This window comes from Hermetia illucens, chromosome 6 (genome assembly GCF_905115235.1).
Source record: "Hermetia illucens chromosome 6, iHerIll2.2.curated.20191125, whole genome shotgun sequence".
NCBI lineage: Eukaryota > Metazoa > Arthropoda > Insecta > Diptera > Stratiomyidae > Hermetia > Hermetia illucens.
In genome coordinates this window covers 81006125-81028724 of record NC_051854.1, presented here as the reverse complement: position 1 = coordinate 81028724, position 22600 = coordinate 81006125, and the positions used below count along the sequence as shown (strand labels likewise).

At 43.1% G+C, this 22600-nt stretch overlaps 1 protein-coding gene across 3 annotated transcripts in view; it reads left to right on the top strand.

The window, feature by feature from the left end:
- LOC119660213 (neuroligin-4, Y-linked) overlaps positions 1 to 22600 on the top strand; it is a 329531-nt gene that overhangs the window by 225862 nt on the left and 81069 nt on the right. For 2 of the 3 annotated variants that reach the window (XM_038068648.1, XM_038068647.1), the window contains one exon: positions 19961 to 20312. In XM_038068648.1, coding sequence (XP_037924576.1) covers positions 19961 to 20271 — 311 coding nt within the window. In that variant the 3' untranslated portion in view covers positions 20272 to 20312. Of the gene's footprint in view, positions 1 to 19943; positions 20313 to 22600 lie in introns of those variants that run through there. The other variant, XM_038068649.1, reaches the window with a different exon arrangement.

Here is a 22600-nt window from a genome sequence, read left to right as displayed (position 1 = left end):
ATAGCATTATCCCAGAAATGTAAAAGCAGCCTTGACCGGATCCTGCAATAAAGTGAATATTGTGAATTTATGCAGGACTTGGGCATTCTGTTCTTGAAACTTTTTTTTTACTTTCTGTGTATGGTCAATGAAGCGTTGCGGCTGAAATTTCTATACAGGATCTATGGAAGCGCCAGGCTGTTTGATTTGTAACTGAGGAAGCAGAACACGAACGAAAAGAAAAATGTGTTTGCCCCCGACGCTGGCGTGGAAATATTTCCATATAAATGATATCTCAAAAAGATTTTCAAGGCTACTGAGCCTTGTTTGGTAGCTTCTGGTAATTTTCGCGATCTTTCACATCACGCGCTCATATTTAATATAAAACATGCTAATTTAACGTCTCTATAAACAGAATTTGTGACCTTGGAAAGGCTGAACTAGGAAATAAATTTAAAACAATTTACGTATTTCGGCGGCTTGAATCCTGCGAAAAGGATAAGAAGTTAAACGCAAGGCGAAATGCCCCCATAAAATTTATATGGAAAATAGGGCACTTCACTTGCGGAATTTTCCATGACAAGCAGTCCATATTAACAAGATACACAAACTTAGTTCTAAGGATACGAAGTTGTAAATCTGTAAACTCCGAGCTAGCAATATTTAAAACAAATGACGCCAAATATCCTTAAACCTTCTTTCTTGCATTTTATTCAAAGTTGTTGCAACACATTAAATGATATCTCGCCGTCACTAAAAAAAATGGCCCTAACATCCAGGATTTCTACAAACTTTTAGTTTGTGAAGGGAACTTTGGTCCAGTTTAGCAGCCACCAAGGACATGAAAGGAAAAAAATACTTATGTCCTCGTCGGTATCCAACCCTAGTCTCGTTGTGAAAACAATTCTGATGTCGTCACTGTTACAACTTATACTGGAAACTATTGCTTTGACCACCATATTTGTGTTTATGTTGTGGACGTATGTCGATCTTCGTAAATTCCTTTATACTTTATACTTTTTAAAAACTGATCGCAGGAAATGTAATATAATCCGCGCCCCAATATGACACTGTCTCGAACCCAACTGATATCGTCATCTTGTCTTCAACTCCTTAGCAAATATGGATGCATTATCTCCATGCTATCCGAGTTTCAGGTAGCTTTGTACATGACTTTCAAAAGCACACGAGACGACCACCCTCATGGTTACCAAAAGACTTCCGGAATTCTCCCCTTCCTCAACTTGATGGGGAATGGTGAAACATAGGCTGTATATTCTGAACCTAAGCGAAATAAAATGACATGCATGACAATCTATGCAGAGTATAGATCAGCTAAACATTGCGTTAGTAGGTGATGTGATATCACATAATTTTTCGATGAAAGTGATATTACTAAATTATATTACAAACACAACCTTTCATTACCCTTACTGTACATGTGTTATCATAACACCAACATTGTGTATTACATTTGACTTCCGATAAAGTGATGTGATATTAAACGTTATCACTTTTGTGATATACACACATATTCATCTCTGCTGCAGAATAGCCATCCACGCAGCACTACGCTTTGGCAGTTCAGAGAAACCCACCGATAACAGCCGCGAACCTAACGTCGTACCTATCGTGTGGTAGCGAGGAATAATATTGTTGACCATAACACTAACGGTTCGTGAATTTCTGCATCACGCAGTACAGGAATTATAAGGATATCACGTTGCTGAGTACTATCTACAGGGTGCGGCAGCATAACTTCCTTTTTTCAAAACTCAATAAAAACTATTGTATGCATCGGAAAATATTTATTTATTTTTTATAATGTAGGTACATGTCTAAAGTTTTTATTTACATTATTTTGAAGATCAAATCTGTTAGGTGACGTCCCCCATTCTCCATACATTGCGTAAACCGATTTCTGGGGTTTGTCATGACTCTTGTTAGCATAGCAGGTGTTATGTTGGCAATTTCTTCTTAGATCTTCAAATCTTGTAGGGTTCTTGGACGGTTCACATAAACACGGGATTTCAAAAAACCCCATAGAAAAAAATCACAAGGCGACAGATCGGGAGAGCGTGCCGGCCATTCCAAATCGCCTCTAATTGAGATAAGGCGCTCTAGAAAGTGTTCCCTCAAAACAGCCATCGATGCTCTTGAAGTGTGTGCTGTTGCATCGTCTTGTTGGAACCAAGTGTCCCCCAAATCCAAATTTTCTAGCCGTGGTAGAAAAAAATTCTGTAGCATGTTTACATACCGGTCCGAATTCACTGTAACCTCATTTTCCTCAAAAAATCACGGACCAATAATTCCAGCTGAGGAAATTGCACACCACGCTGTGACTTTGGGTGAATGCAAAGGCTTTTGATGCAATTCTCGAGGGTTGGTGTCAGCCCAGTAGCGCATGTTTTGTTTGTTAACCGACCCATACAAATGAAAATGGGCTTCATCGCTAACAAAAACAATAGCACCCTCGGGAACGACATCAAGAAAAAGCTCACACGCGTTCATCCGAGAATTGAAGTCACGTTCTGAAAGTTCCTGCACTATCGCCATCTTATAGGGATGAACATAAAGATCATCACGAAGAATTCTTCTCACAGAACGATCGGATAGTCCAAGGGCAGATGCGTGTTTGCGCGCAGAACACCTGGCGATCGCAACATTGACGCCCTCACTGCTTCAATGTTCTCAGGTGATCTAACGGGCCGAGGGACTCCAGTTCTTCCTTTTGTCGCACTTGCAGTTTGTCTGAATGTAGTGACCCATGTAACAATTGATTTGCGGTCTGGGACGGGAGCCAACGGGGCTAAATTAAAGCGATTCCGAAATGCACGCTGTGCTGCAATAACCGAACATCCGCTTGAAAAGTAAACCATAACAGCAAAGGCACGCTCCTCACTATTCCAACGCATGATGGAGACTGAACCGTGTCGGGACAAAACTTTACAGTATCTCCTCTTGAACGAGAGCACTAGCGCTCCGCTATGACATCAACTAACTGAGTGGCGCGCATTTTAAAAAAGGAAGTTATGCTGTCGCACCCTGTATAAAATATAGTCCGCTACCTTTTTAACCCGGATATTCCCATACACCCATCGGCTCATACCAAAGAGGTTTCACTCCATTTTCTCTGTGTGGCAAGCGATAAAAAAACTGTTGGAATATGGTTACACCATAACATCGTTGATTTTATGGCCGCCTCTGCCAGCATCATCATCATCAACAGCGGAACAACTGGTTTCCAGTCGAGGCCTGCCTTAACAAGGAACTCCAGACTTCGCGGTTTTGCGCCGAGGTCCACCAATTCGATATCCCTAAAAGCTGTCTGCCGTCCTGACTTACGCCATCGTTGCATCTCAGGCAGGGTCTGCCTCGTTTTCTTTTTCTAACATAACTATAGACTTTCCGGGTTGGATTATCCTCATCCGTACGGATTAAGTGACCCACCCAACGTAACCTATTGAGCCAGATTTCATCCACAACTTTACGGTCATGGTATCGCTCATAGATTTCGTCCTTATGTAGGCTACGGAATCGTCCATCCTCATGTAGGGGGCCAAAAATTCATCGGAGGATTCTTCTCTCGAACGCGGCCAAGAGTTCGCAATTCTTCTTGTCAAGCACCCAAGTCCCCGAGGAAAACATGAGGACTGGGAAGATCATCAAGTCTTGTACAGTAGCAGCTTTGACACTATAATGAAACGTTTCGAGTGGAACAGCTTTTGTAAGCTGAAATTGGCTCTGTTGGCTGACAGCAACCGTGCGCGGATTTCATCATCGTAGCTGTTATCGGTTATAATTTTCGACCCTAGATAGGAGAAATTATCAACAGTCTCAAAGTTGTATTCTCCTATCTTTATTCTTCCCATTTGACCAGTGCGGTTTGATGTTGTTGGTTGGTTGGTTTTCGGTACTGACGTTGCCACCATATATTTTGTCTTGCCTTCTTTGATGTGCAGCCCAAGATCTCGCGCCGCCTGCTCGATCTGGATGAAGGCAGTTTGTATGTCTCGGGTGGTTCTTCCCATGATGTCGATCTAGTCAGCATAGGCCAGTAGTTGGGTGGTCTTAAAGAGGATCGTACCTCTCGCATTTACCTCAGCACCACGGATCACTTTCTCCAGGGCCAGGTTAAAGAGGACGCATGATAAGACATTCCCTTATCGTAGACCGTTGTTGATGTCGAATGGTCTTGAGAGTGATCCTGCTGCTTTTATCTGACCTCGCACATTGGTCAGGGTCAGCCTAGTCAGTCTTATCAACTTCGTCGGGATACCGAATTTTCTCATGGCCGTGTACAGTTTTACCCTGGCGATGCTATCATAGGCGGCTTTAAAGTCGATGAATAGATGGTGCAACTGGTGCCCAACAGTTTTTCCTTCGCTTGCCGCAGAGAGAAAATCTGATCTGTTTCTGATTTGCCTGGAGTGACCATACTATATATCTATATTATTACAAATGTAGAAGCACCAAAGATAGATACATTACGAAATTGAATAAACTACTGAATATTTTTGTCAGATTTTCTATTTTTCAAAAGTTTCAAGTAGTGTACACTCAAATATGCTCCGTCGTTTGCTTTCAAAAAGTCCATGACAATCCTTGCAGTGTGGGTCATCCTCCTGAAGCCAAATGTCTTCCAGTTCAAGTTTATCCAATTCAGGCCAAAAAAAAATCTTGGATCATGGTCCTTTAACGAGCTGAATTCACCTGAACGGCTTGGTTGTCCATTTCAAATAAAATAATAGCCGAATTCTTGAAAAGGCACACTATACTGTCGGAGTGCATAAGCCTCAGGTGGAGCTTTCTGGGATTTGATGCACCCCAATAATATATTTTTTAGTACATCCACTAAGGTGGAAATGTGCTTCATCCGGAAAGAAAATGACGGCATCCCAAAGAAATGCAACAAGCATGTTTTTATAAGCAAGTTGTCTGGATTCATAATCACGTGGCAGAAATTGTAACAATGCATTTGAAAGTGTTCTTTAACTTTTCGATGATTGGAACGCCTCGGAATGCCAAGAATGTTTGACGATGATATTGGACGCCTGTTCAATGGCGGCCCACTGGGAAAGTGACGGTGTGCCCGTAGCATTCACGAAGGAAAGCAGCTCTCCCACCCTGCAGCTAGAAATCTCTCTGAGGTCCACAAAGAATGGTTTACCCAATGTCCGTAGCCTGACTCTAGCTAGAGCTGGGCAATCGCAGAGAAAGTGCATGGGGGTTTCCCTTCCTTCTCCGCAGCTTCCGCAATGCGAATTGTAGGGTATGCCGAGCCTAGCGGCATGGTACCCTAAGGGCCAGTGCCCCGTGCAGACTGCCATAATCTTGAATGCATTTGCACGCGTCTGGCACAGGAGTCCACGTGATCGGGCTATGTTATAAGCGGGCCAAATTCTCCTTGACTTGGCACAGTTCGTAAGTCTTCGCCATCATTGGGCCGCGGCTGTTAGGCAGTGCGAGTAGACTCGGCCCCCGACAGCCGCCAGCGGAACAATGACTGTATTCACCGAAGGGCTGCCAAGATCAGAGCCTTGCCTGGCCTAGCCGTCAGCCCCCTCTATGTTCGTATGCCCGGGAAAGCAGAGAAGAGTGACCTTGAGCGTGCCACCCAGACGGTTCAGCGCATCTCTGCACTGCTCCACCAGCCTGGAAGATGTCGTCGCTGAGTACAAGGCTTGATGGCCACTTGGCTGTCGATCAGAATGGCTATGTTACGCTTGGGGCTCGATTCTCGCTCCAGCCATCGACAGACTTCCATTATCGCCAGTACTTCCAGCTGGAACACACTAGCAAAACCTGGGAGACCATACGACTTGGATACACTATGTGTCCATAGCAAAGTTTCTCGTGAAGTTCAGCTTGCGTGTGGCATAGTCTGTGAGCAATGCCCAGATTCCCCGAGGTACTTCGTCAAGGATATTGCTGTGGCCGTAGGACTTCGCTGCCCAGCATCCGGACTCACGTAGTCTGACGGCACTGCACGATGCAACGTGGGTGATAATCATTTAATGAATAAAATACATAAATCTAAATGTGGTTTGTTTACTACACTTTTTAAATAATCACCGAACGAAATTAACGAAGTAACTAACCTCTTCCTTGTCAGGTGCAACCTAATTCTGTGAACATTTTCCAATTGCAACAGAAATTCATTCTTTTAATCCGCTCTACTTTAGTCCTGTTTTTCAATGATTTCAATCCAGCTTAATAATAATCGTTCATCAGGAGCTCAGGTTTTTGTTAGTCCCCGTTAAAGAAAAATTCAATCAATACATAGAATGCACGAAAAATATTGATGATTTTCACATTAAATACAATAAAGTGCTCTACATCAAGATGGGAGATGAGAGCTGCGAATAAGCCTGTTTATAGTTTCGACGCAATTATAAAAATCTTGTTAAATTTATAATAATTACAGAGAGCTGGTTTCGTGTAGCCCCGTGAAGAGTAATTGGACTGTGTGTAATCACAAATTTCGGACACTTTGGATGTCTATAGTGAAATTTTTAATGTTAAAATTCGGCAGAAAGGTGGACAGTGGCTCATATTTATTAAATATGATTAAATGATTAACTGAGAACAAAAGGTCTCACGTTATGAAAATTGGAATTTCCGGTCGAAAAGGTGAAATCTACCTACGTGGTGTAGTCGTAATTAAGCATGACAGTACTTTCGAATTAATGTAAGGTCCTCTACAGAGACAAGATAGCTATCTGATAATTTCAAGAACACTAAGTATGATACAGGGCGTTAAATACGCCCATATGCCACACCTACTAGAGATTACTAGTTACGTGCCCACCTGGAAATTGCACAAAAATAGCACTTCACTTATACCATTTTGTTCCATCTCACCCTGGGTCAACCCGCTTATTTAAGGGTGTGTGAAACAAAATCTTTATTGAAATCAATTCAATGTCTGTCTTTTTTTTTTGAGGAGGCGATCTGGATACGCCAACATGTGAACCCTTACCCACAGATTTTCTGGTGCGAGCACCTGTCCTAGAGTCTCCTCTAGGTTCTTCCTACCTTCCACAAATCATGGACAGTGGAAGAATACGTGCTTTAGGTCCTCTGAGACTCCATTGCAGTTTGAACAATCGAGTGTGGTATCTAGTTTAAACCTGAACAGGTTTTGGCACTCCACGACCCGTGCAGTCTCTCCAACCACTCCTTGATGGCAGTGATGGACCTGTGTGTCCACCGACACAGCTGAGTTTTCCGTCTATCATCACCCCCAAGTACATATTTGATAGCAGGCTTAGAAGTAATGATATGATTCCCAATTTGAATACGAGCATAATTTCTTTAACGGCGCTTGGTGATGAGGACCGCTTCCGTTTTTTCGCAAGTATCAGACCAGAACTCTCTAGCCAACCCTTAACAGCACTGATCGCTTCCCATAAGTATAACTCAGCATTTTCGACATCCTTTGCGACTACAACCAGTGATATGTCTGTCGGCGTAACACACCACCGCATCTTCGTCCGGAAGGGGAAGATTAAGTACATCGTTGTATATGAAGTTCCACAGCAGTGGGCCCAGAATGGAGCCCTGTGGGGCACCCGCAGAAACATCGTCATCAATGTCATACCAAAGTCTTCTTTCTTGTAAATAGCTGTTGACAATAGTTGTAAAATAGACGGGAATACCAATCTTCGGCAGAAATGTCCGTATTACCAGGTGTACGAGCTTAAATCCGCTTTTTACTCACAGATGGCGTCAGTGAGCGTATCAAGCAGCTATCAGCACGCCATATTTTTTTAGTACGACATTTGTCAACAATTGTTAGTCCATACCATCAGCAATTTCATGCAAAAATATATTTTTTCTATTCAACAATCATGTCCAGTTTTGTTCCCAGAAAAAGCATTTGCAGGAAGCTCAACTTTTTTGCTTTAATTTGAAGAAATCACCCGTTGAATCGCATCGAATGCTTGTTGAGGCCTGCGGCGACAATGCTCTATCGGAAACAACGTGCCGAGACTGGTTTCGTCGATTCAAAGATTGCGATTGCGATGTCGATCTGAGAAACAAGGAGCGTGAAAACCGGCCCAGGAAATTTAGGGACTACGAATTGGAGGCTCTTTTGGACGAGAACGATTCTCAACCGCAGAAAATGCTCGCCAAGCAATTAGGTGTTTCTGAGCAAGCCGTTTCCATGCATCTACGTGCAATAGGAAAGGCTAAAAAGATCAAAAAATGGGTGCCGCATGAATTGAACGATAGGCAAATGGAGCGGGCACAAAACACATGCGAAATCTTGCTTGCAGGACACAAAAGAAAGATGCTTTTGCATGGAATTGTGACTGGCGACGAAAAGTGAATTTATTTCGAGAATCCTAAACGAAAAAATCGTGGGTTGATAGCGACCTACTAGCAACATCTTCTGCAAGACCAAATCGTTTCGGACGGAAGACGACGTTGTGCATGTGGTGGGGTCAGCGGGGTATTGTCAACTATGAACTGTTGAAAACTGGTGAAACTGTTGATGCCCACCGTTATCACCAACAACTCCTCAAACTGCATTGTCCTCTGAATGAAAAACGGCCGGAATATCAGGAAAGATATGAAAAGCTGACTTTCCTCCATCATAATGCCCTGTTCCATACGTCGAAAAAAGTTCGAAACTAATTAGAAACGCTCAGCTGGGAGATCCTACCTCACCCTGCTTATTCAGCACCTAGCCCCACCCGACTATCATTCGTTTTCATCGATGGGCCACTCGCTCGCTGAGCAGCACTTCGATTCTCACCCAGACGTCCGAAAATAGCTTGATGAGTGGTTTGCCTCGAAAGATCAACAATTTTATTGACATGGTATCCATAAATTACCCGAGAGATGGAAAAAATAAGTAGGTAGCAAGGGCCAGTATTTTGAATAAAGTTTTTATTGGTTCCTATGAGAAAAATATGTTTTTCTTGAAAAAAAAAACAGTGGATTTAAGCTTGTACTCCTGGTAGTTTACAATTTTCCGAATTGAATGCATTTTTCACATCCAGGGTTACCACGCAATATTTGCTAGCACTACTCTTTCCATAGGTTGCATCTTAGGCCAAGCCAGTAATCATTTTGATGGCATCAATGGTAGATCTGGCTTTATGGGACCAATACTATCGATCTGAGAGACTTCCCTGGCTCTCAAAAATCGAGAGTAGTCTATGGTAGATTACTCTTTCTAGTATTGTGGAGTGTCCAAAAGACAAATAGGTCTGTAGGAGGCTGGGTCACCTGGAGATTTATCAGCTTTAAACCGTAGTGCTAATTTCTGCCGGTTTCATGATGCCGGAAATATCCCCTCGGACATGCACGCCTCGAACAACTTAGCGAACATGTCCGGTCTGGATTTCACGGCAAGCTTAAGGGTCCTATTTGATACGCCATTTAGACCCAGAGCTTTGTTATCTCCTATTCTAGCGCTGATCTCCAGCAGCCCGTCACTGTTGATTGACGGTATTGCCGTCACATTCTGAGGTCACTTGAAGCTGTCCGTGCCTCTATCTTGCTGAGGGAATAACCCATGGCTAATTTTTAACACGAGTGAAAGATACGTGATCTATGGAGATGAACGGCCTCTGAATCACCCCATCACGATTCAATAGGCGATTCCGAAAAGAGTTCCTTAAAGTATTTCCAATTGTTCCGTTGGATGACGAACTCAAGGGTTCCACGGGCTTCAATATAGGCGCGCTCTTTTTGCCCTTAGTCGATTGTGGCTACCGCACTCTAAGCCTCTCTTCTGGATCGGTGACAGGCTGATCTTCGACCAGCCAGTTCAGTGTTCAGTGGCCAGTTCAGTGTTCCATGGTCTTCTACTGGGAAATGAGCACCTCCTAAGCATAGACGCGTCACATGCTTTGGCAATGATTGGGCCACATGGACAGCTCTTTCCGTAGAGGCGGTCTAGCTACAGTTCTATGAAGGTCTGCTCATCCAGAGCTTTAGCAGACTAGCGCGATATCTTTCTCGGTTTCGGGCATGACGGCCTTCTGCCCGGTGACTTCACCCATAGCCCAAAGAAGATCGCCTGGTGATCGCTGTGGGTGTAGTCCTTGCTGACGCACCAGGATATATCACGTTATTCCTTGGTAATGAGACTATGGGTGATGTGGCAGAGAGAACCCTCCCGAAAGGTGAAAGCTAGAAATCTCTTCTGTCATCGGTGACTTTCCATCACATACAAAACCATATTTTTGTCAAAAGCATGAAAACTTGGTCAAATAAAAAAACAGGATCCCAAACCCCTCCCTTTATACTGGCAACTGCCCTTATCCTTTTAGTACAACAGACTTAGATTAGATCTAACAAAGTCCGTGGTGTTGGACCAGTAAAGGGAGTTAGGATCTTTGACCGTGAAAGGTATATAAGACGAAGAGCCTGTGTCCTGATATTAAATTGTTTAAAGAAATTACTCTGAAGCAGTTCTATGCCTGCTATCATTTTAAAATTTTCTCTGCGAAGTCGGCTCAGGAAATAGCAAATGTAATACTAGAGGAAATTTTATTTCATCACTTCAGTTAGTCTCTTGAATGTAAATGTGGAGTAGTAATTGACCTAACAATTTCTACTTCAAAGATGATAGAGCTGGTGCTGCTGACAGTGAGTGTGGCGAAGTGTCGCTGACAAACCATTATTGCTTACAATAGAGTTTTATTATTAGAAACGAACCACCACTGCTTTGAAGAGGCCAGTTCTCCAGTCCAACCGACTTCTAAATCGCCCTTGTAAAAGCACTAGGAATGAAGACTGGTGACACTACAGGAACTCCCACCGTAAATGTAAGCGGCTTGTGTGAAATTCGAAAGGAGAGTCCTTTAGAACATATTGCAAGCAATTGGAAAGCGAAAGTGAGAGTTCCAGGTTGCACAGAGTCCTTGAACGAGATAAATCGACCAAGTTGCACTCTTCCGCAAATCGGAGGGGATCTATTCAAAGTCCAGATTTCAGTCAATTCCAACTCTTTTGAAAGTACAACATCGGGAGTACTGGTGGTAGAATTGGAATGGAGAAAATCAGTGGTTTCAGCAAACTTTTCAACACAAAAGTCTTGTAAGAGGAACTTAAACGCTGCGGAGGTTCCATGCCTACCTCTTTCCAAAAGGTTTGGATAGCCAAAGGCTGGAAAGGATGGCTATTCAAACCTAAAAAAGCTTCAGACAAATAAGGCTACCATTATTCTCTCTCAAGTGTCTGGAAATACTGGAAATAAGCAATAATGTGATAGCCGTTGTGTGAAAACCACCATGTTTACCAGTGTGGGAAATTATGCAAATCTGCTTTCCTATTCCACGGTTTCCAAGAGAGAACACACAACTCTGGGAAGTGAACTGTGCCCCTTTCTAAAAAAGCCTTTTGATGCTACCAGAGACCATGGTAGCTGATCTTTTAGTTAAAGGAATCTAAGCTATACTAATGCAGAGATTGGTGTGCGCAGATAATCTTTGACGATAGTAGCATCGTAAAACTACTTCCAAGGAAGTGTGACATTACCACTTCTGTGGAGTATGCTGATACACACCCAAGGATTTTCCAATGAGGTGGTTCTGCTGACGATTGCATAGAACTTCCGAACGGTGTATATTAATGTATAACGTTCCGTTGATTTGGTTGATAATTAATAGACGCTTAGGTGTGCTGGCCCCGTTCTCTTCGAATGCCTCTCATTTCGTTTCATCAAATGGTCTATTGTTTTCGTATTTACCCATTCATCCCCACGGTCCTAGGGATCTATTTTTGTTCTTTGATGACGTTTTCTTCACATTAAAGGAATCATGGCGCAGAAAATTACAATTTTTGAGGTCTATGCATGGTTGGAAGTTACTAGAATGATCCGTTATATGTGGGCTGGTTTTACTGCAGATGTCAAATTCTTTCCTTTGATATTCGTTATTTTAACATATATGGAGGAGAGACTGTGATCCATTTCCATCTCCACTGTGAAAATGATTTTCATGTGGTTACTGCGAAGAACTGGCAAGGTGAGCTTGCGTTTTGCCTCTTGATGACGGATGGGATTATTCCCTTCTTTTCTCAGTTCCCTATTAATACTTCGCCAAGTGGGGGCCACGGTTGCAGCTTCTAAACTTGTCTTGTAAAATCTTCCTTTGAAATTTGAACAGGTTTCGCTCTTCACAGGGAGGCGATTTTAAAGGATCTCCTTTTTCCACTGATTCGAGCTTCCTTTCTTCTTGATAGTTCTTCTTCCAGGTAACCATTCCACTCTACGGTGAAGGACATGCTTGTTGCCATTCTATTTGCCAGTTTCAACGCCTTTTTGGAAATTCGATCAAAACCGGGGGCCGCGGATCCTGAACCCTTTTCGCTACGTTCAGAACTTCGTCGGCAGTTACTAGAGGGATGCCTTCGGCGCTCATTGGTATCATTGGGAAAAGAGTTTCTAGATATCGGGGAAACAATATAGAAACTATCTCCCACAGCAATCTGGGACACATCTATTTCTAACCCTCCCGATTATTTAGTGTTCCTCCCGCATTTCTGATGCGACAAGGGGTGGACATTTAGGTTAGAATGGGGCACCACAGGGCCACCATGTTATCTGGCCCCCCATGAAGGGGAAAGAAAGACGGGAGCTGCTCGATGCGTAGGTGCCAGAATCGGTTTGAGGCTAGTCCTTTCCCGTCAATTCCGCGTGCACTAGGTTTCTTTATGCTTTTCGTTCCTCGTCTTGTTAGGCTGTTAGGCAGTTTATCTCACTTTTTTTGACACTTTATTGGTTTTGATTACAAGAATTAGGTTGGTGGCCAACTTCTCGCTTGCATTATTGCAACTCTGAAGTCTAGTTTAACATTTCTCCTGTCATTGCACTAAGGGTTTTATGAACAATTACATAGCTGTGGTAATTAAATAACAGTTACTTATTTATTTAGTTATGTTCATGAGGGATTTACGTTTGATGTTTCACCGTCCTGGCATCTGCAATTGTTGGTTTTATTGGTTAGGCCGTTGTTTCTGGCGAGGTAGAGTATCCTTTTCCAAGCTAAGCAAAGGTCTGTACTAGTCGCTTATTTAATTTTGAGGTTCCGTCGGTAGTCTTTAGAAAGCTAATTGAGATCCTCCCAATTTGCAGATATGTAGTACTAAACAGTGGTTAAGATTAAGCCAAATTAACCAATTGGAGTGAGTCAGTTCTTTTTAAGCGTCGGTGTTTATGCGATATAAGAATGCCTTTGGCTAATTTATTTGAATTTTTGCGCAATTTTTTTATATTGTTTTTACTGCGTATAGCACATTTTTTTTGGACAGTGCTAATATTGGTGTCACGTTGTATTATTATATTCTTAATGTAGTGCCAAATATTGATCTAATTATCTTTGTTTATATTCACGGGATTAATACAAGATTGGACTTTCTGGTTGATCCTCAAAGCTGTAACCCATAAGACCAAATTGGCTTCAGCTGTGTCTTATATAAAAGAATTTTTGTGTTTAGGTTCAGTTTAGATCTTCTATTTACATATAATATCCAATAAAGTTTACTGAATCCAAGTTTGACTTGGTCCATTTTGTTCGGGATATGGGTCTTCAAATTCAACTTCCTATCCAGGTACCTCACTACTTTCACCTTCTTTATTGTTTCATTGTTGAGGCTAATTGGTCTGCAATTATGTTCGCTTAGAGTAAATGCAATTTGCTCTGTTTTACCCTCATTGATCTTGATAGTCCATCCTGTAGACCAATCCAGGACCTAGTTAACGTGTTCTTGGAGCTTCCTTCCATCCGTTGTGGGGTTGACTTGCGAGCAGACTAATGCTGTATCGTCAGCAAAAGTTGTGGTTACGATGTGTTTACTAGTGGGTATACCGGCGGGTATACCAGTGGTGTATAAAAAGATAAAGGACCGGTCCCTACCCGCTGTCCTGTGGTACATCTGCTTTTATGGTGTGATGCCTACTGGCGTTGTCTTTGTACTTAACTTTGAATCGTCTGGTTTCAATGTAGCTCCAGAGTATCTGGTGGAAGTTATTAGGAAAGCTTCAGACTATTTTGTACTTCAAGCCTTGATGCCACACCTTACCAAAGGCTTGAGGTACGTCTATAAATATACCAAGAAATATTTTCTTTTGTTCGAGGGTTATTTTGATTTTGTTTTCGAGGTCCACCAATTCGATATCCCTAAAAGCTGTCTGGCGTCCTGGCCTACGCCATCGCTCCATCTTAGGCAGGGTCTGCCTCGTCTTCTTTTTCTACCATAGATATTGCCCTTATAGACCTTATAGGTATCCTTCTCCGATTGTGCAGTCTCCTCTGTAGGGGCGTGAACGTTAATGAGGCTTATATTTTTAAACTTGCCTTGCAAGCCCAGAGTGAATAGCCGTTCGCTTATGTTTTCAAAGTCGATAACAGCAGGTTCCATTTTTTGGCTGACTAAGAAACCTACTCCGACCACATGGTTTACTGGATGGCCACTATAATGTATCGTGTAACGGCTCTTCTCCAAGAAACCGGTCCCTGGCCAACGTGTCTCCTGTAACGCTCTTACATCAGTCCTATATTGGGACAGGGTATCGGCTAGCTGCTTATCAGCTTCGTCTCTGTACAAGGAGCGGGCGTTCCATGAGAAAATGCCCAAATCGTTATTCCGTTATCGTTATTCCGTTGTCGTTGCCTGGTTCGTCGTTGTATAATCCGTCCAGTCCGAGGCTCCTGGCTTCGTAACAAGCTGTTTTCAGTGTAGGTTTGTCAGCTCTACAAAACCCCTAACCTGGAGGACCAGTTGGTACAATTTGTCCCGTCTTTAGACGCGGGAGACTCGCCTTCATCCTTCTCCGTCTGCAGCTTTTCGTTAAGAAAGAGCTCCCAGCGGTCATCACGTGGAGGTGGAGGTAGGGTTTGGTAGTATAGCTGTTGGTGTTGGTTCAGGAGGCATTTTCCAGGTTTTATGCTCCATCGTGGGTACCAATCCACGTTTCGCCCTGGGACCTATACTACCCTTTAACCACCCTCTTCTGCTGAATGGTGAAATGTTTCTCTCAAAATTCCCGCGGTTTGTGCCAGAATCTGATAATCACCTACTGTTTGAGAAGATCCTTTACTCTCCTAGATCTGCTATCATCGGAATGAAGAGTTTATCTTTATACGAACGGCCAATGCTTTACCGAGACCAGAGCATGAAAATCTGCAGTTTGGGGGCTTATAAATTTTCCTGCGTGTCACCTTTGTTTTACAACAAATAGGGCAAATGTTTGCCCTCTCTCACTACCCAGCTTCCAGGGCTCAATTCACTTTGTTCCTGGGCGAAGTAAAATGTTTATTTGTAATCCATAAGTGGATGCAGAAAAAATTGCTTTGGTAGCTACAGGAAGAATTGTACATATTCCGTAATATAATTGGACGCTTTGCTATCTGATTTTCCCAAAATTATTTGCTGAAAACAACTTTGCCGACCCACGGTTGGTTGCATTTCGCATAAATTCATCGTAATTACTTTCAACATATGCAATTCGAGGATTGCTGTATAATTTAATTACCTCCATGTGAATACGGCAATATCATCACGCAAAAAGAGGAAATTATTCCTGAATTCAGTCCACATTCATGCAAATCATTTTATTTAACAGTTTTAAAATCATTTTGCATTGGATTTTCAAAATGGCAGTGTGAATCCATTCATGAAGTTATTGATAAATTGAGTAGAAAGCTATGTTCCATGTTTGCCGGGAATGCCAGAGTTTGTTGCGACTCTTCACATAAGAAGTGTTTTATGCATGGATTACGTGATTTCAAGAGAAAATTATTCCACCCCCAGCCTGGTTTCTGCCTCCTTCGTGTTTGTGCTTTATATTTTTCGCATATTGTATTTTCATAATCATTTTACTTCAAGTAGAGGATAAAAATTGTCAATTGGTTGTAAATGGCACTTTATGTCAGCCTTTTGAATGAGGGTTGGAATAAATGTGGGAGATGAGCGTGTACATGGCTGCTCAACGGTTTTTTCGAGTGATCGTTATGCTTATGGAATTGTATGGAAAGGCATCCAGTATGTGTTCAGCAGACAACAGGAAATAGTGCTAAAGGCTTTCGCTTTTCAATGACCTGCGTTACCGTAAAAAGTTCTAGAGGACAAGGGATTAATGGAACGCTCCGGGTTGCAAGAAACGAGATGTTGAAAATCTCAACCCGGTTATCAGGTTTATTTTCCTCTTATGAAAAACAAGTGGAAAATTATACAAATGGAGCATACAGAAAACACATGAATGTACATTGCATATTTGAAAACCATTACTTTAGCTTAGATAAAGAAAGAGCTTTTGAGGCAACGCACTTTGTACTATCCTCGGTAAAACAGTGACAGGGCAGACCACAACAGGTAGCATGAGAAAAGAGTTTGGAGCGCGCATTGAGGGTAGCGAGTGTATAATCGATTTTGTGGACACCCATCTTCTTCTTTTTCTTCAGCCTTTGCCCCGTTCACAAGGGGGGTCTGCTCGTCGTGGTCAGCTTCGCCATTTGGCTCTATCGAATGTTTGATCTGAGTACAATTTCGAGGCTTTTAAATCCCCATCCAGCGTATCAAGCCACTGTTTTTTCGACCTGCCTTTTGGTCGTTTACCATCGACTTCGATGTTCAGACCAATCTTGGCAAGTGAATTCTCGTTGGCACGAATTGCGTGACCGTACCACCGAAACCACCTCTCTCGCAATTTTTCCACCATCGGCGCAATCCCATAACGATCGCGGATATCCTCATTTCGAATGTGATCAAAAGGTGTGTCGCCACTAGTCCAACGCAACATCTTCGTCTCCATTACCGCAAAACAATGTTCATTGTCCTTTATAGTCGATCAACTCTCAGAACCATAGACGGTGACATAATGGACATTGCGATAAATTTTCGATTTGAGACGTTCGTTCATATGTCGATCACAAAGAACACCAGTTGCGGAACGCCACTTCATTCAGATTGCGTTAATCCCTGAAGCAATCTCATAACGCCGTCCTCCATTTTCGTTAACGTTGGCCCGAGATATTTAAATTGCTCCGTTGTGGGCAGATCACTGCCGCTGACAGTGATAGTGCCTGTTTCATGGGGATCGGTCATCAAAAATTCAGTTTTCTTTAGATTCAATCTGAGACCGTGTTGCATAAGGCGATCATTCCATTTTTGGACAAGTTGCCCCAGATCATTTTTGCTATCCGATGCTAGGAAAACATCATCAGCAGAAAGCAGTGTATAGGGCGCTAACCGATGGATGACCGTGTGACCGTTTCTATAACAAGGACCAAGAGAAGTGGTGAGAGAGCGCTTCCTTGATGCATACACCCGCCATACATCGAACTTTACTTTTTGGGTCGTGGTAGAGCAATTGAAGCGCACGAGTTCTTCTGGCACTAAGTGTTGTCGTAAAGGATACCAGATGAGCTCTTATGGGACACGATCAAACGTCTTCTCTAGATCCAAAGACGCAATGTAAAGAGGGCGATGCTTCTCACGGTGTTTCTCCATGAGTAACCGCGCAGCGTGAATTGCCTCAGTAACTCCGCAGTTTTTGACAAATCCGACTTGATTCACGGTTATTTCAATGATTTCGCGAATACGGTTGTCACGAATGCGTTCAAAAATCTTTATGGTATGGAAAGGTAACCGGATCGAATGGTAATTTGAACATTCTGCAGAACTGCCTGTCTTTTTCCATACTGGAACAGTGGTACTTTCTCGCCAGTCAGATGGTGTTCTTCTTTCCTGAATAACTTTTATTAAAAAATTCACTGAGCCACAGTGTTGGGTCCCAGCTCTTCGCTTTCCAGAGCTCAGATACGATGCCGTCAGATCCTGTGGCTTTCCCCGATTTCATTTGTTTTATTGCCTCCTTAACTTCAATTACGCAGACAGGTGGAACTGGTCCAAATGTTGGCAATGATTGTGAAAGTGAGAAAATTCTTCAGATGAAATCTGCTCGAAGTATGCTCGCCATCTATCCGTTGCGGCTCGACGGTTGGTAAGCAAAGTATGGTAGCAAGTCGATACAGATCTCTCTCGCCATCCCGAGTGTCCAGTTTATCGTAAAGATTTTTGAAATGGTTCGCTCGGGCGACAGCGACCGCTTTCTTTGCTTCCCGGTTGGCATTCTTATAAATTTGCCAATTAGCAGACGTTTTATCGTCAAGAAATTTGTGGTAGAGGCGTTTCTTTTCACGGACCTTCATTCCAACATCATCATTCCAAAGCCAAGTATCTCGGTTGATGTACCGCTTACCCGGCTTGGTGACCCCGAGGATTGCAGAGGCCACTTTGTGGATCGTGTCTTTCATTTGGTTCCATGATTCTTCCACATTCGTAATGGTCGGCAATCGTATGAGTGAGACCGTTTCTTCTTTCTTCTCACCAAATCGCCACCATTTAATGCGCGGCGGGCCAGTGCATTCCTCACGCTGTTTTATCGGTGGCTTAATTCGCAGGACGGCAATCAACGGCCGATGTTGAGGTGCGATGGTCTCATAGGGAACGACTTTGTAATCAGTGACAGTGGTAAAATGTTGGCGGCTTATGAGAATATAGTCGATTTGCGTTTTACTGTTCCCATTATAAATTGTAGGAAAATGAGGCAATCGTTTGATGAACCATATATCCATAAGTACAAGGTCATGGGTGTCCGCAAAATCGATTATACGCTCGCCACCCTCATTGCGCGAACCCCTTTCCCCCATGGCACCTGTTACCGTCTACCTTTTCACCCACATCACCATTAAGGTTTTTGAGAAGGAATCTTTCTCGGCATCAGGTCGACCTGTCTGTGGTGCATACGCGGTGAAGACGTGAATAGTGCGATCAGCTGATATAATGGTGAGTTTCATCAGCCGATCATCAAATCGTTCGACTTCTTTAGTAGCATCACGGAAACCCTCTGAGACGGCAATGCCAACACCATATTGAGTATGTGGGTTTCCAAAATAGAGAAACTTGTAGCCATTTTTACCGTGTTCACGTTCAATGTCGCAGCTTTTGGCACCAGACCATCGGGTTTCTTACAGAGCGCAGATATCAATCCGCCTTTTCTGAAGGGCTTTTGCGAGTTCCTCGGTCTTTCCAGTTAGGGTACCAACATTTAGCGTGCAGACACGTATTTGTTTTGTTCGTTGTGTGCGGACTAACTTGCTTACGTCTTCACGTCGTCCATGCGTCAAGAACCCTTGCCCATTTCTCGACAGGACCGGGGCCCGTCCTGCCGCATCGACCGAGGTGGACGCCCTAGCATTTCCCCGAGGCTTGTGACTCAATCCTCTCAATTTTCTTGGTCGACCTGTCGCGGGGCCTGTCACTAAGAGAAATCAGGTAGGATTTAGTATAGTGGAATAACTCCAGCTATACTCTATTTATCTCTTTCCCTGATCTCAGCATTTTAATTTTGTTTTACTGAGGGTAGTACAGAATACGTTGCCTCAAACCCTCCTCCTTTACCTGGGCTTGGGACCAGCATACTATGTTAATAGCATGGCGGAGTTGGCGTTTTAACTCGTTAGTAACTGATTATCAGTTCCTGACTTATGCCGACTGTTACAGTCTTCCAATTTGCACTGCTGCTCATCTTCTCCTTTAATCTTTGTCTGAACGTCAAAACCGATAAGAAACGACCAAAATGCGGATAGAAAATGACTTGATACTCTGAATAGTGGTTTGAAAACCTGACGATTTCATCTATATCAGGGCTTAGTCAGAGCAAAGTGACGGAACCCATCAAAACGAGCCAACCCCGCTTCTAACCGGGACAAAGGCTATAGAAGAAGAAAATTGTAGCGATTTCCTTTGGTATCAGCAATTCCGGATACCACCGAAAAAGAAAGTCAATCAATCCAATCTAGAATAAAACTATTTCCCTTTGTAGAACAAACCACTTTTGTTGCTATTCAGAGAAATGAGTTCTTTAAACCGCATTTTACTACATACCCTCCCTCAAATAATAAACAAACATTTCTAACATTCTCATATATATTGATTAGGTTTCTATTAATTTTAGAAGCACAATCGAACAAGCTTCAACCCAACGGCAGCCTTCTGGGCATCCATCATATACGAGCACCAAGACCACCCATACGAACGGCATCAATTAATTCACCGGAACAATCAACAGCCATTTGTGCGACATCGGTTTCGCTTCAAGTACAAGGACATCATGGACAAGCCAACAAACATAGTCATAGTCATCAAACGCAACAACAGCAACAGCAACAACAACAGCAACAGCAGCAGGATCAATTACATAGTCTGAATAGTTCTCATCTGCAGCAGCAATTACCGCAAGCGGCAATCGATGAGATGCGAGTGTGATAGGCAAGGGGGTGGGAGCACGACAACAACCAGTCGATGCGGTAAGTCCTTTCAGTAAATGTTATGTTTTAATTATTTATTGGATTGAAAACAGCGAGACGTTACAGCCACACCCGACCTGCACCGTGGAGATTTGCTCCTCAAAGTGCTCTGGGGAAACGATGAAGTCCTGGTGTAGAAAGGATAATCGAAGTTGATACAAAACGACATATAGTGCTATTACATAAGTGAATGCATACGATGTCAACGTTATAAATGGAAGTAGAAGTTGGAAAACATTGTTTTCCCTGAAGTTTAAAATTGGATCTTTTGACGATTGCAAATTAATCCCGAGACTAGCAATAAGCACGAGACAACTTATTTGGAATTGTTTTCCCTGGAATGAAAGCTTTATTCTATTCAGAGAAGGCGGGTCTGAAGATTGACGTTGTAGAAAACATGGAACTGGGATAAGCATTAGCTCGTCCTTCTCTTTGAAATGCTGTAACTCGATTCAATTACTAACCTGTCTGCAGCTTCTTTGTAATAACGATATCTAAGTTTCTTTAAACCCATCAAAATTTAACTTAGATACACTTCTATATGTGTGTGGTTGTGGTGGAGGGAAGCTATATCCTAGGACCCAGACCGTGGTGACCCAATCTCTAATCTGAAAAAATATCCTGGATTGCAATGCTAGCGTCACAATTGGAGCACAGGATTACCAAAGATCTGATATCTGATAGGTCCATAGCCGAGGCATCCACCTGGAAAATGCTCCGTAGATTCTATTTCCTCACTACAGAAGAGACCCATACCATCTTGTCCAATTATTATTCTAAACTTATGTCCAGCTATAATACTCGAGCAATTCTTCCCGGTTTTCAACAGGATAAACTTTCCGGTATGCATGTTAGGTTCTGACAGGACAACTTTGGTGTGTTTAGCAGCATTTAGGCTCTGCCGCCTGTCATTATGGAAAGTTCCCAGTTTATGAAGACAGCCATAGCCAATGTTGCTATCACTCCAATTGCAGTTCTGATCCCAGCATGGGGAGATTGAACCCTCGTTTGTTAAGGCATCCGAGGTTTCATTTGCCTCTACAACACAGTAATGAGGTACCCAGAGTAGTTCCACCGTATTGAATCTAGAGATAGAGTTCAAACGATTCCCTCAGGGCGGCCTGGCTATTACGTCACCTTTCTCCTACACGTGGCGTACGTAATTACGCTTTTCTCCCCTCCTCTGCCTTTCCCAGTTTGATTTTCTGGTATCAACATTTCTACTAGAGTCTCCTCTAGATTCCCCCTTCCACAAATCTCAGACAGTGGAAGAATACATGATCTCGATCCTCTGTGACTCCATCGTTATTTGGGAAGTCGGGTGAGGTCTCTAGTTTAAACCTGTGCAGGTATTGGCGATATCATCCGGTTCAAATTATAATTAATCTCACCGTTTCGTCTCTCCAACAACCCCGTGATAACAAAGATGAGCCCGTGAGTTCACCGGTCCTCCGAGCGTTCTAATTACCCTTCATCATTATCATCAACGGCGCAACAACCGGTATCCAGTTTAGGCCTGCCTTAATAAGGAACTCCAGACATCCCGGTTTTGCGCCGAGGTCCACCAATTCGATAAACCTAAAAGCTGTCTGGCGTCCTGACCTACGACATCGCTCCATCTCAGCCAGAGTTTGCCTCATCTACCTTGTCAAAAATAGATTTTGCCCTTATAGACTTTTCGGGCAGGATCATCCTCGTCCATACGAATTAACTGACCCACCCACCACAACCTGTTAAACCGGATTTTATCCACAACCAGACGGTCATGGTATCGCTCTTAAATTTCGTCGTTATGTAGACTACGGAATCGTCCTTCCTCATGTAGGCGGCAAAAATGCTTCTGAGGATTCTCCTCTCGAACGTGGCCAAGAGTTCGCAATTTTTCTTGCTAAGAACCCAGATTTCCGAGGAATACAGGAAAACTGGCAAGATCATAGTCTTGCACAGTAAGAGCTTTGACCCTATGGTGAGACGTTTCGAGCGAAACAGTTATAGTAAGCTGAAATAGGCTTCGTTGGCTGCCAACAACCATGCGCGGTTTCATCATCATAACTGTTATCGGTTGTGTTTTTCGTACCTAGATAAGAGAAATTTTCAACGCACTCATCTTTATTTTTGTCACATGAGCAGTGCGATTCAATGTCGTTTGTTGGTTTTTGACACTGACGTTGCGCCATGAATTTCGTCTTGCCTTCATTAATGTCCAGCCCGAGATCTCGCGACTCCTGCTCGATCTGGATGAAGGTAGACTGTACATCTCGGGTGGTTCTTCCCATAATGTTAATATC